Here is a 14,699-nt window from a genome sequence, read left to right as displayed (position 1 = left end):
TGAAAATATGGCATTATGAAGGTCATTTTACGCTCGAAGGATTGATACATTGGAACAAATATTTTTTTCATAATTTTCCCATGTAAGGAACATTTTAAAGTGATGAAAAAAGATCTTCAAGTTACATTTTGTGAAATTTTTCAAACATAGTTCAATTACTCAAACAATTATTTTGTTAAAAAAAAATTAAACTACAAGCATTGTTATTTTGCTCATTTTGGCACATTTTTCTAAAACATTTAATCTTTGTAAGACATTCCAGTTTCGAGATATATAAACTCCTTATTTAACTTGAAATCTGTTTCAGAGTAACTTAAGTTCAAAATTCAAGAAAAATGATTTAACTGTGATGTTCTTTGTCCATACCAACAAAGTTGAATGACTCACAGTGGGTTAAAAAAAACTACTGTGAGTCCCCTCTACTTGACGTCATAGATCGCATGTAGGTTGGAAAGCCCACGAAGTAGAAAAATTACGCTCGTATTTCAAGATCAAAATTTCACTCCAGCTCGAACTAAATCAACCATTATTAAGCATTCTGATCACTCTCCAACTGTTAGCCACATCCGTTTTTTACGACGGCAATGTGGACCTACATAGTCTGCTCGTTCTGCACAGAAAGCAAGCAATATTTTGTGTTTATGGGCTATTCTATTACGACGTTCACTGGCTCGTTTAGGGCCTAGCATCACATTTGGTATTCATTGGATGTCAAGATAAAAGCATACTAAAATGACACCTTTCAACAGATGCTTCAGATGTAATTGACATACCCATAAGATGTAAAATTTCAGTTGAAAATGTTTTTGGGTGCCAAACATGAAAAAATCACCGAAGAAGTACGTTTAACATCGGTGTGATGCTGATCGATTCATTAGGTACATACTAGGTTCAATAGGAAAGCGCCTAAATTTATACTGTCAATAAGCTTTCGGAGTTTTCTACGCAGAGAACACACAATTTATGACCAATATCTGATTGTTTAAAAAAAAAGAACCTATAAGATGATCTTGTTCACGGACTCAATTTAAAAGTTTCAGTTTGAATTGAGAACCTTTTGGCGGCATGAACTACATTTTTACGGGGGCCTGTCGCGACTTTTGATGAATTGTAAAAAAAAACAACCTAACTCAACGGGCGATCGCCTGAGATGCAATCATAAAATTCTAAGTCGTGTGTCATAATTGTGTGTCTCATTAAATTGGTCATAATAACTCACCAGCAACGTGTAGTTAGGCGGTAGTTTTATGGTTAATAATTCAAATCTTCGTCTGTGTCCTAACCTAATGTAACGCAACGCAACGCGTCTCGGCCAGACAGACATCCGAACGAACGGAATCGCCACCTACTTTGTTCCGAGTTGTCATTAAAAGTAAATTTAGCTAACCAATGGACGGATTTATTGCAAACTTAGTAGGTCATACCTTTGGCGAGGGTTCGAAAGGACTCGCTCGATTAAATAGTAAACGATCAAAGGGGAGTGACTTATTGGGCACCCATTCGAGTGAGAACGCTCTGCACATTCTTAAATTAGCGTATCGTACTACAGGCTGGTGTAGCAAACGGATATCGACGGTAACTTGTTTTTTTTATCAATTATGCTCAAACAGGTTGTAAGTGCAGATCACAACTGCAACAAACTTTGAAAGTTCAATTTGAAATTCGTTCATTAACCTTAAACCTCTAAACGAAGTAGTCAGTCACAGATGCTAATTGAAATTGACAGTATGTTGATAGTCTAAACAAAGTGCCGACGTTAATGAGTTATTTTCATTGCGGTGTGCTCAACGATTTAGGCAAAAGTCATTTCTCTCACACCATGATTGTGTTTATATTGTTTGCGGTAATTTAAATCTCACTAGTGCACGAGAGTGCGTGAAAAGTGTTTAAACTAGAGGTTGAATCCCAAACCGTTAACCCTGTTGGCACAAGTGTAATGTAACCAAAAGTTCTGGGAAACTGATGGAATCTGGTGGAATTATTCTCTAATGAACATAAGCTGATTTTTTTAGAAAAACTATCATCGTTTTGGGCATAAATTCAGGCGTTTAGTTTCTGAGACACGAACGATCTCAACAGCAAGCAACGAACGCTGTCTACGATTTATGTTTAGAAAAAAAAATCAACAAGTCGTATCTCCGAGCCATGTCTGGCACCGGAAAAGTTCCAGGAATCGTAACGCCAACGACGGACGCCACGCTGTCTCGGCAAAACAGGTCCAGAAAAGAGCGCCAACTGCAGCAGCACGCAAACAGGAAATGCCTTTGTCAATCAAAAAACCTTCAACATCCTTTCCGTACCAGGGTCGCATGCACACTCGACACAACTCGACTTGCGGGCCGATGCAGATTGTATCCTTCCTTCCCAATTGGAGTAATTTTTCACCTTGGTGTATTCACGAAAAATTTACTTCCGGTGGCGATTGTCGTGAAAAATGGCGGCTTCTATTCACTTTTCCTGGAAAATCCGGGAAAAATCCTGAAGAATCGTGATTTCCACTGATCAAAACGCGACGCGACACGCGACCACGTGGATTTCCCATAGCACACGGGTGAATTTTCTTCCTCCCGGAGCTCATAAACGGGAAGAGAAGTAACATCCTTCTTGTTATAATCTATTCTTACCAGACGGAACAGCGAACCGTGAACTCCCCTCGTGATGGAAAAAGGATCCGGTTTGTTTTTTTTTTTTTCATTGCAACAACGTGTTGCGTGGCACGTTCTGTTTGCATTAGTTTTATTGAGGAGGGTGAAATAGTCTGTGCTGGAACGATTATCGACATATAACCAATTTAGGGTGCGGACGAGTTGTTTGCTTAAGGTGGCACATATACACGTTCAATCTTCGTTGACAAATAAACTTTTTGCTTTGGAAAGATAACCATTTATAGATTTTTTGGAAAATTTAATTTTCAAAACTGTTTGTAGAAAACAAAAGTATACCTGCAGGCGTTAAAAATCATGCACTTGCAATCCTTACGTTCAGGATCTTGAAATAGTCCTTGCTTATACTCAGGCGTTTCATCAGACTCTTCGTTACTCGGCATATTGTTTTCAGAAGAAAATGATAATTTGGTAAGTGTGAAAAAGGAATAAGGGTGAAGAAAATGACAAAAAATACTTAAATGACAAAAATACCAATATGACAAAAATGATAAAAATGACAGAAATGACAAAAATGACTAAAATGAAAAAAATACCAAAATTACAAAGATGGCAAAAATAACAAAATGATAAAATTGAGCAAACTGACCAAAATTACCAAAAGATAAAAATGACGGAAAAGACAAAAATGACCAAAGTAACAAAAATGGCAAAAACGATATAAATGACACAAATGACAAAAAAGACTAAATTGACAAAATGACAAAAATACCAAAACTGACTAAATGTTAAAATTGACAAAATGACAAACAATATAAAAATGACGAAAAAGACAAAAATGACCAAAATGAAAAATGATAAAATTGATGAAAAATGATAGAAATGACAGAAATGTCAAACAAACACAAAATTACAAAAATGACAAAAATTACAAAAATGACAAAAATTACAAAAATTACAAAATTTACAAAAATTACAAAAATTACAAAAATTACAAAAATTACAAAAATGACAAAATTTACTACAATTACAAAAACTACAAAAATGACAAAAATGACAAAAATAACAAAAATGACAAAAATGACAAAAATGACAAAAATGATAAAAATGACAAAAATGACAAAAATGACAAAAATGACAAAAATGACAAAAATGACAAAAATGACAAAAATGACAAAAATGATAAAAATGACAAAAATTACAAAAATTACAAAAATTTCAAAAATAACAAAAATTACAAAAATTACAAAAAAATACAAAAATTACAAAAATAACAAAAGTTACAAAAGTTACAAAAATTACAAAAATGACAAGAATGACAAAACTGACAAAAATTACAAAAATTACAAAAATACCCAAAAATACAAAAACACCCAAAAATAAAGAAATTACAATATTACAAAATTCACAAGAGTTACAAAAATTACAAAAATTACAAAAAATTACAAAAATTACAAAAAGGACAAAAATTACAAAAATTACAAATATTACAAAAATTACAAAAATTACAAAAATTACAAAAATTACAAAAATTACAAAAATTAACAAAAATTACAAAAATTACAAAAATTACAAAAATTACAAAAATTACAAAAATTTCTAAAATTACTAAAATTACTAAAATTACTGTTCTGTTTGGGAACCACTGTACTGTAGCATAAACCCGAGTTAGAGAAGCGGAGGTATTGGGAGATCAACAATAAAGAAATTGATCTGCTGAGGTTACTATACTCGCATCTCCTAGGTCTAGTTCCATGCATGCCCTTTCCTTCCACCGTACACGAATAATAGGCGTCGTCATCGGAGGAATGGATCATCGATGATCAGCAATGATCATTCGGGCGAGTGATAAGAGCGTGAGTTCCTGATAACAATACGATTGCTTCGAACAATGCCCCTTACAACTGCAGAGCCGCGAACGACTGAGCCGACGACCAAGCCAACAGTTGACCACCGACTACCGACCGATCGACAGAAAGCATTAAACCTTGGCCGGGTATCTAAAAGGCCTTTGCTTTATAATAATTTATTATAGTTATAAGTTCTAAATAACGTTAAGTAAAAACCCGTTTTATAACGTGAAGTAAATTCCGCGAGTTTTTATTTGGTTCGCGAAATCCACTTCCAAAGGGGGAGTTCTGCATTCTGCACGATACACGGTTACACTTGGCTGGATTTTGTGGACTGTAACGACGGTTGGCTTCCAGGTCGGACAAGCCATTCCCAACGAAGATATTGGTACCAGGTTGGTGGTAAGAGGCCCATCCGGACACAAACATTGGTCCTTCGAGCCGGATGAGGGCCTGAGACCGGATACGATACCGTTGAATTCTGGACACAAGAGGGGACGCCAACCATACAATTCGCCATTTGCACGGGAAAGGGGACGCTTGCTGGATAGCGTCGCCATCGCGATTTGTGATCAAACACAAAGGGTGTTTTGTTCACTATTGATTGGGATCAATAGGTGATTTCATTTCGGATATCGATTCGGACCAGGATCGGTGCATTTTGGACGATTCGGTGAGGTTCAATGCAATAAGCGCTTTGGGAATTGATTGCATTGGGATCGGTGCATGCTTGACGAATCGGTGGTGCTCAACTCAACAAGGGTTTTCGGACTGGATCAGGATCGGTGCATGCCAGGCGGTCCTTTGGTTCTCAACCTACGAAACGGTCATAGAAAAGTGAGGCGCGGCTATCCTGGTGGTTCCGATCGCTCCCTCCCTTTGGTTCAACAATCCTACAAGCTCATCCACTGTTGGCTAGTTGCAATTGGTGCAACATCGGTGCTCGCTCGACATCCATCAGGTGCATGGTTGACCTGGGCTAGCTACGAGATCCGAAGCGAGGTTTCATCAAGGAAGGCAACGATTCGATCTACAGCGACGGCGAGCTGGGTGACACACTTATGCTACAATCGGTAAGCTACAACATTAACAGTGGTTCCTAAACAGTGATGAACTTGTGAGAAATTTTAAGATTATTTTTGATTCGAATATTTTTATGATATTATTCAATTTGGTGATTCTGGTTTTTAAAATAATATATGGTAAAACGAATTTTTGGTGGTAATTTATAACGGCGCATTTCCTTGAGATTAAAACTGTTCGTTAGAACAATTGTCTCGTTTTTCTCGGCCTTTACCTTGGTTTTTCTTCACCTTGCTCCCTTATTGCAACATTTTGTTGATACAAAGTTGAAATAATATTGGATTGATTTAATTGCGGATTTCTAACATGCCTACGGTCAAAGCTGTTAAGGATTCGAAGAATCCTTCGTTGAAGTATTTAATAGTCAAATTAAAAGAGATCCAGTCGTCCTTTTCTGATGTGTGGGAATTTGTGGAAACGTTTCAAGAGGATGCTACTCATGCGCAGATTTCGGTTCGACTTTCAGCGATTGATGATTTATGGGAAAGGTTTGGTGAAGTGTTAATTGATATAAAATCACATGAAGATTTTGGAGCGGATGTAGAACTTTATGATAAGGAGCGAAAAGAGCTCAGTGACCGGTATTACTTTGCAAAATCGTTTCTGATGGATAAGGCTAAGGCTCGTTTGGAGTTTTCTGATTTTGATCAATCCGTTCGTGCAGGCGAAACTAATAATCGCGGTGGTTTCGATCACGTTAGGCTGCCACAGATCAAACTGCAGTCTTTCAATGGAAATATTGACGAATGGCTTGGGTTTCGCGATCTCTACATCTCACTTATCCATTGTAAACCTGATTTGCCAGAGGTAGAAAAATTCCACTACTTGAAAGGTTGTCTCCAAGGTGAACCAAAATCGTTGATTGATCCTCTACAAATCACAAGAGCTAATTACGTAGTTGCATGGGATATTCTTTTAAAGCGGTACAACAACAGCAAACAACTGAAAAAGAGGCAGGTACAATCGCTTTTCAAGTTGTCTTCGGTGAGCAAAGAGTCCGTTAATGATCTTCTTCAACTATTAGAAGGGTTCGAGAGAATAGTTAACACTTTGGATCAGGTATTAGAAGCAAAGGATTACAAGGATCTTCTTTTGGTGAACTATCTCGTGTCTCTCCTTGATCCAGTAACTCGTAGAAGTTGGGAAGAAGAATCCGCCTCCAAGGAAGAAGATACTTTATCCGATTTAACAGATTTTCTGCACAGGCGGGTTCGAGTTTTGGAAGCTCTTCCACCAAGGTTGAATGATACTAAGGGTGCACCTCCACAAATGTCAACTAAACAGAGAGTCAGTGTCAGAACATTTCATAATAATGTGAATATGAATGGGTCTAAATGTTTTGCTTGTAATGGTCAGCATCCCTTGCATCAGTGTCAGAAATTTTTGAAATTGTCTGTGTCAGAAAGGGATTCGGTTTTGAGAAATCACTCTTTATGTCGGAACTGTTTCAGAACATCTCATATGGCTCGAGATTGTCAGTCAAAGTTTTCGTGTCGGAATTGTGGAGGTCGCCATCATACTCTGGTGTGTTTTAAGGGTAAAAACGGAGAAATTTCGGAATCTTCAAGGTCAGGTGAAACCAATGGCACTTCTAAGAGAGGAGAAACATCTTGTCAGGTTTCTAACACAGCTTTATCATCATGCGTGACATCGGGTGTCGGGCGCAAGGCTAATTGTCGGGTTCTTTTAGCAACTGCCGTGGTTCTCTTAGAAGATGAAATGGGAAATAGATATCCAGCTCGAGCGCTGCTCGATTCGGGATCAGAAAGCAATTTCATGTCGGAAAGATTGAGTCAGCGTTTGAAGATGAGTCGGAAAAGGGTAGATGTTGCGATACTTGGTATTGGTCGGACATCTACCAGGGTTAAACACAAGGTTCAAGCAGTGGTGCGATCAAGGGTGAACAGTTACGTTAAGGAAATGGAATTCCTGGTTCTACCCAAGGTAACGGTCGATCTGCCAACTGCTACGGTTTCAACGGATGAATGGTCATTCCCAAATGGTATTGAGTTAGCGGATCCATCATTTTTTGAGTCGAAGGTGGTGGATTTGGTGTTAGGTATTGAGTCGTTCTTTGACTTCTTCGAAACGGGAAAACGGATTTCCATCGGAGACCAATTGCCTACACTAACAGAGTCAGTTTTCGGTTGGGTTGTTTCTGGAGGTTTATCGCAAGAGACTTCAGCACGGATTGTTTGCACTGTTTCAACGACAGAGTCTCTTGATACTCTTGTCGCTCGGTTCTGGGCTTGTGAGGAGCTAGGTTCGGAAAACCTTTACTCACGAGAGGAAAAGCGTTGCGAGGAAATTTTCCAGAAAACGGTACAGAGAGACGGCGATGGAAGGTACACAGTCTCTCTTCCTAAGAACGAAGAGGTTTTCCCCAACTTAGGCGATTCGAGGGAAATAGCCTTACGGCGCTTGGGCGCAACCGAGCGCAGACTAGCTAGGAGTCCGGAATTGCGTGAGCTATATACCAAGTTCATGGACGAATATATACAGCTAGGGCACATGAGAGAAGTAAATGAAACGTCAAATACTAAACGCTGTTTTTTGCCACATCATCCGGTCGAGAAGGAGAGTAGTACGACTACTAAGTTGCGTGTAGTATTCGACGCCTCGTGTAAAACTACAACTGGTATTTCATTAAACGATGGGTTATTAACAGGTCCGGTTATCCAGGATGATCTTAGGGCGATAATACTCCGCTGTCGAATGTGTCAGATCATGGTCGTGGCTGACGTCGAGAAAATGTTTCGACAAATCAACGTAGCAAAGGAAGATCGCCCACTTCAGTCTATTCTATGGAGGAATTCACCATCGGAACCAGTAAAGACTTTCGAACTGAACACGGTAACGTACGGTACTAAACCAGCTCCGTTTTTAGCTACTCGTACTCTAAAGCAGTTGGCGTTAGACGAAGCAGAGAGATATCCCCTGGCCTCGCGGGTATTTTCGGAAGATACATATATGGACGATGTTGTATCTGGTGCAGACGATGCAAACGCAGCACTCAAACTGAGAATTCAGTTAGATAAAGCTGCAAAAGCTGGAGGATTTCGGTTACGAAAATTCGCATCAAATTGTGCAGAAGTCCTGCAAGGGCTTCCACAAGACAGTGTAGCTATTGAAGAGTCTTCAGATGGATCGGAGATAGATCCTTCGATGAAGATACTTGGGCTCACATGGATACCGAAATCTGATGTCTTCAAGTACAACTTCAACATTCCTGAAATTCCAAAATCCTCGGTTTTAACAAAACGCAAGGTGCTGTCGGTAATAGCTACGCTTTTCGATCCGTTGGGACTTCTTGGTGCTGCAATAACAACTGCTAAAATATTTATGCAGCAATTGTGGACGTTAAGGAATAGCGACGACCAAAGATTGGACTGGGATCAGCCATTGCCTCCAACGGTGGGTGAGGATTGGCTGAAATACTACGAACAACTGGTTTCTCTCAACAACATTCGTATCAAACGGTGCAACATAATCCCAGGAGCCATCTACAAGGAAATCCACTGTTTTTCGGACGCTTCGGAGAAGGCGTATGGTGGCTGCGTCTATTTGAAAAGCGTTAACCCAAATGGAGAGGTTGAGATTTGTTTGTTGTCTGCCAAATCGAGGGTATCTCCGCTAGCAAGTCAGTCAATTCCACGTTTAGAATTGTGTGGGGCATTACTAACTGCCGAACTTTTCAAATTTGTTCAAGAATCCATGAAGTTTGAATGTCCAGTTTACTTCTGGACAGATTCCACATGCGTGTGGCGATGGTTACAGGCTGTTCCATCTACCTGGACTACTTATGTGGCAAATCGAGTTGCCAAAATACAAAAGCTCACAGAGGGATGTGAATGGAGGCATGTCCCTGGCGTCGACAACCCATCAGATCTGATTTCTCGCGGCATTCCTCCCGCCGAAATAGGTAATTCTCGTTTATGGTGGGAAGGTCCGTCCTGGTTAGCACTTGAAAAGGAAAACTGGCCAGAACTTCCAGATAATCACTTAACGGAGATTGGCGAAGAGGAAAAGCGCCGAACAACAGTAACAGTATTGGCCACAAACACTTCCAAGCATGAGTCAGATTTCAATTGTTGGTATTTTAGTTTGTATTCGGATTACACTAAAATGGTCAGATGTACGGCTTACTTGTTAAGATTTATGAAGCTTTTAAGGTCAAAGCGTCAGGTCAAATTTCAACCTTTCCTACAAACAGCTGAGATGGATGAAGCTGAAAGAGTTTTAGCGATGTGTGTTCAAAAAGAGTGTTTTGCTGAGGAATTAAAGGCTCTTTCTAAGGGCGATTTTGTGTCAAGGCAATCGAAACTAAGGTGGTTCAATCCCAAAATATCCCCCGATGGTTTGTTGAGAATTGGTGGTAGATTGAGCAATTCGTCCGAGTCAGAAGCGGCAAAACATCCGATAGTCTTACCAGCCCGTCACGATCTTACTCGACTAATCCTAGAACACTATCACGGCCGATTATTGCACGCAGGTCCTCAGTTGCTTTTAGCTACGGTTAGGTTAAGGTTTTGGCCTCTGGGTGGAAGAAGCGTAGCTCGTCAGGTTATTCAAAAATGTCACACATGCTTCAAGGCTCGTCCCACACCAATTCAGCAGTTCATGGCAGAACTGCCGGCTTCACGCGTAACGGTATCGCGTGCATTTTGTAAGACAGGAGTGGATTATTTCGGTCCAATATACATCCGCCCGGCTCCTAGACGCCCAGTAGTAAAGGCATACGTTGCTATTTTTGTGTGCATGTCAACTAAAGCAGTACATCTTGAGCTTGTGTCAGATCTATCCACAGAACGGTTCGTACAGGCCTTGCGCAGGTTTGTCGGAAGAAGAGGAAAATGCTCAGAGATATTTTCAGACAACGGTACGAACTTTGTGGGAGCCAGAAATCAAATGTCGGAATTGTTTAGTCTGTTGAAGAGTCAGAATCATAGAGAAAAGGTTTACAAGGAATGTGGTAGCGATGGAATCAAGTGGCATTTCAATCCCCCTAGTGCCCCACATTTTGGAGGTTTGTGGGAGGCAGCGGTGCGTTCCGCAAAAAGGCATATTTTGAGGGTTATCGGGGAAAACCCTGTGAGTACGGAAGATTTCACGACGCTTCTGGTTCAGGTCGAAGCTTGTTTGAATTCGCGGCCCATTACACCACTTTCGAACGATCCTAATGATCTAGAACCTTTGACACCGGGTCATTTTATAATCGGAGAGTCCTTACAGTCCATGCCAGATAAATCCTACGAACAAACACCAGATAACAGGCTTAATCAAATGCAGCTGATGCAGAAAAATATTCATCTGATTTGGAATCGGTGGCGTAGAGAATATTTATGTCTACTTCAAGCTAGAACAAAAAGATGGAAACCCTCTGTGTCTATTGATATTGGTAGTCTAGTCATCATTAAGGATGAAAATGTTCCTCCCTGTAGATGGAAAATGGGCAGAGTTGTTGAGCTTCACCCCGGACATGATGGTATAACCCGGGTTGTTACGCTGAAAACGGAGTCAGGGTTGAAAAAGCGACCGGTTGAAAAGTTGTGTCTGCTACCAATGCCAGACTCCAGTGAAAATACAGATCAGAATGCGGCTGAAAAACATAATGATTGATGTCGTGTCAGAAAAACATATTGATTGAGTTGGGTGAGAACTGTGTCAGATTGGTATATGAAAAGAACAAGATTGGGAATTTATTGTCAGAATAATGTCAGACTTTGTCAGAATGTGTCTTCCCATCATGTCGGCTAATAATTAATTTTGAGTCTGATGAGTACGTTAAAATCAGTCCGAGTTCAGTCAGTGATTGAGTCAGTTAAGTTCACCAAAAATTTCTCACAAGTCATTCTTAAGGTAAAATTTAATCGATACAGAAATTCACAATTAATTTCTGGGTGGGTGAGGATGTTCTGTTTGGGAACCACTGTACTGTAGCATAAACCCGAGTTAGAGAAGCGGAGGTATTGGGAGATCAACAATAAAGAAATTGATCTGCTGAGGTTACTATACTCGCATCTCCTAGGTCTAGTTCCATGCATGCCCTTTCCTTCCACCGTACACGAATAATAGGCGTCGTCATCGGAGGAATGGATCATCGATGATCAGCAATGATCATTCGGGCGAGTGATAAGAGCGTGAGTTCCTGATAACAATACGATTGCTTCGAACAATGCCCCTTACAACTGCAGAGCCGCGAACGACTGAGCCGACGACCAAGCCAACAGTTGACCACCGACTACCGACCGATCGACAGAAAGCATTAAACCTTGGCCGGGTATCTAAAAGGCCTTTGCTTTATAATAATTTATTATAGTTATAAGTTCTAAATAACGTTAAGTAAAAACCCGTTTTATAACGTGAAGTAAATTCCGCGAGTTTTTATTTGGTTCGCGAAATCCACTTCCAAAGGGGGAGTTCTGCATTCTGCACGATACACGGTTACACTTGGCTGGATTTTGTGGACTGTAACGACGGTTGGCTTCCAGGTCGGACAAGCCATTCCCAACGAAGATATTGGTACCAGGTTGGTGGTAAGAGGCCCATCCGGACACAAACAATTACTAAAATTACTAAAATTACTAAAATTACTAAAATTACTAAAATTACAAAAATGACAAAAATTACAAAAATTACAAAAATTACAGAAAATACAAAAATTACAAAAATTACAAAAAAAAAAATGTCAAAAATGACAAAAATGACAAAAATTACAAAAATTACAAAAATTACAAAAATGACAAAAAATGACAAAAATGACAAAAATGACAAAAATGACAAAAATGACAAAAATGACCAAAAATGACAAAAATGACACAAATGACAAAAATGACAAAAATGACAAAAATGACAAAAATGACAAAAATGACAAAAATGACAAAAATGACGAAAATGACAAAAATGACAAAAATGACAAAAATGACAAAAATTAGAAAAATGACAAAAATTACAAAAATTACAAAAAGGACAAAAATTACAAAAATTACAAATATTACAAAAATTACAAAAATTACAAAAATTACAAAAATTACAAAAATGACAAAAATTACAAAAATTAACAAAAATGACAAAAATTACAAAAATTACAAAAATTACAAAAATGACAAAAATGACAAAAATGACAAAAATGACAAAAATGACAAAAATGACAAAAATGACAAAAATGACAAAAATGACAAAAATGACAAAAATGACAAAAATGACAAAAATGACAAAAATGACAAAAATGACAAAAATGACAAAAATGACAAAAATGACAAAAATGACAAAAATAAAAAAAAAGACAAAAATGACAAAAATGACAAAAATGATAAAAATGACAAAAATAACAAAAATGACAAAATGACAAAATATGACAAAAATAACAAAAATGACAAAAATGACAAAAATGACAAAAATGACAAAAATGACAAAAATGACAAAAATGACAAAAATGACAAAAATGACAAAAATGACAAAAATGACAAAAATGACAAAAATGACAAAAATGACAAAAATGACAAAAATGACAAAAATGACAAAAATGACAAAAATGACAAAAATGACAAAAATGACAAAAATGACAAAAATGACAAAAATGACAAAAATGACAAAAATGACAAAAATGACAAAAATGACAAAAATGACAAAAATGACAAAAATGACAAAAATGACAAAAATAAAAAAAAGACAAAAATGATAAAAATGATAAAAATGACAAAAATGTCAAAAATGACAAAAATGACAAAAATGATAAAAATGATAAAAATGACAAAAATAACAAAAATGACAAAATGACAAAAGATGACAAAAATGACAAAAATGACAAAAATGACAAAAATGACAAAAATGACAAAAATGACAAAAATGACAAAAATGACAAAAATGACAAAAATGACAAAAATGACAAAAATTACAAAAATGACAAAAATGACAAAAATGACAAAAATGACAAAAATGACAAAAATGACAAAAATGACAAAAATGACAAAAATGACAAAAATTACAAAAATTACAAAAATTACAAAAATGACAAAACTGTCAAAAACTACAAAAATGACAAAAATGACAAAAATGACAAAAATGACAAAAATGACAAAAATGACAAAAATGACAAAAATGACAAAAATGACAAAAATGACAAAAATGACAAAAATGACAAAAATGACAAAAATGACAAAATTGACAAAAATGACAAAAATGACAAAAATGACAAAAATGACAAAAATGACAAAAATGACAAAAATGACAAAAATGACAAAAATGACAAAGATGACAAAAATTACAAAAAAATACAAAAATGACAAAAATTACAAAAATGACAAAACTGACAAAAATTACAAAATCGACAAAAATGACAAAAATGACGAGAATGACTGAAATGACTGAAATGTCAAAAATGACTGAAATGTCAAAATGATGCCAAAATTACAAAAATTTCAAAAATGGTCTTATTTATTAAATTTATAAATTTTAAAAACCCAAAAAAAATTGTTTTAATTTTAATTAATTTTAAAAAAGTAGTAGTAGTAAAATAACATTTTATTTCTCTGATTTTATGGTTATACATTTGATTTAACATAGTTGTTGATCAGCCTAATAAGCTCTACAATCATGGATCTTCTTCAAGTTTCGTTTGATTCAATTAGTTTACATTTTAGAGTACACATCATTTTCACTTTTAGTTAGTTGTTGGTTTTAAATAGGAAAAATAATTTGATAACCTACCTAACTAATAATACATTTGATAATCTAGGGGGAAACTAGATCTCGTATGATCTGGTGTTCTGATGCTCGGCAACTTGCTCTGAACTTATGAATAGACTCACTAAAGCGATTTTCAAGGGTCTGAATTCCTGCCAAATCATGGACCACGCAGGTACGAGTCCTTGGGGGGGTATTTAATATCATACGAAGGAATTTATTTTGTATTCGCTGGAGTTTAAGATGATGAGATTTTGCACAACTCTCCCAGACTGGCATACCGTACTCAATCACGGGAAGTACAATTTGCTTATAGATAGCAAGCTTATTTTTCAGAGACAGTGTGGATTTTCGGTTGAATAAAGGATACAGTGATTTTATCAATATGTTGCATTTGGTTATAGTTTTTTCGATATGCTGTTTGAAAATCAGTTTACTGTCTAGGGTAACTCCTAAGTAGGTAGTATCATGCGACCAT

The 14,699-nt window shown here is 37.2% G+C and overlaps 1 protein-coding gene across 1 annotated transcript; it reads left to right on the top strand.

Annotated features, from left to right (window-relative positions):
* Positions 1-5,842: 5,842 nt before the first annotated feature.
* LOC129737546 (uncharacterized) lies at positions 5,843-11,155 on the top strand. The gene has a single exon (XM_055728709.1). It carries the CDS (start codon positions 5,843-5,845, stop codon positions 11,153-11,155), a length of 5,313 nt encoding a protein of 1,770 aa, XP_055584684.1.
* The last annotated feature ends 3,544 nt before the right edge of the window (positions 11,156-14,699 follow it).

Source organism: Uranotaenia lowii, chromosome 1 (assembly GCF_029784155.1).
Source record: "Uranotaenia lowii strain MFRU-FL chromosome 1, ASM2978415v1, whole genome shotgun sequence".
Classification (NCBI taxonomy): domain Eukaryota; kingdom Metazoa; phylum Arthropoda; class Insecta; order Diptera; family Culicidae; genus Uranotaenia; species Uranotaenia lowii.
Note: the sequence above shows the minus strand (reverse complement) of the source record. Positions and strands in the feature narration are given on the sequence as shown.

What these genes read in the sequence shown, in the direction of transcription:
- LOC129737546 (XM_055728709.1), top strand. Translation starts at nt 5,843, where the DNA reads ATGCCTACGGTCAAAGCTGTTAAGGATTCGAAGAATCCTTCGTTGAAG.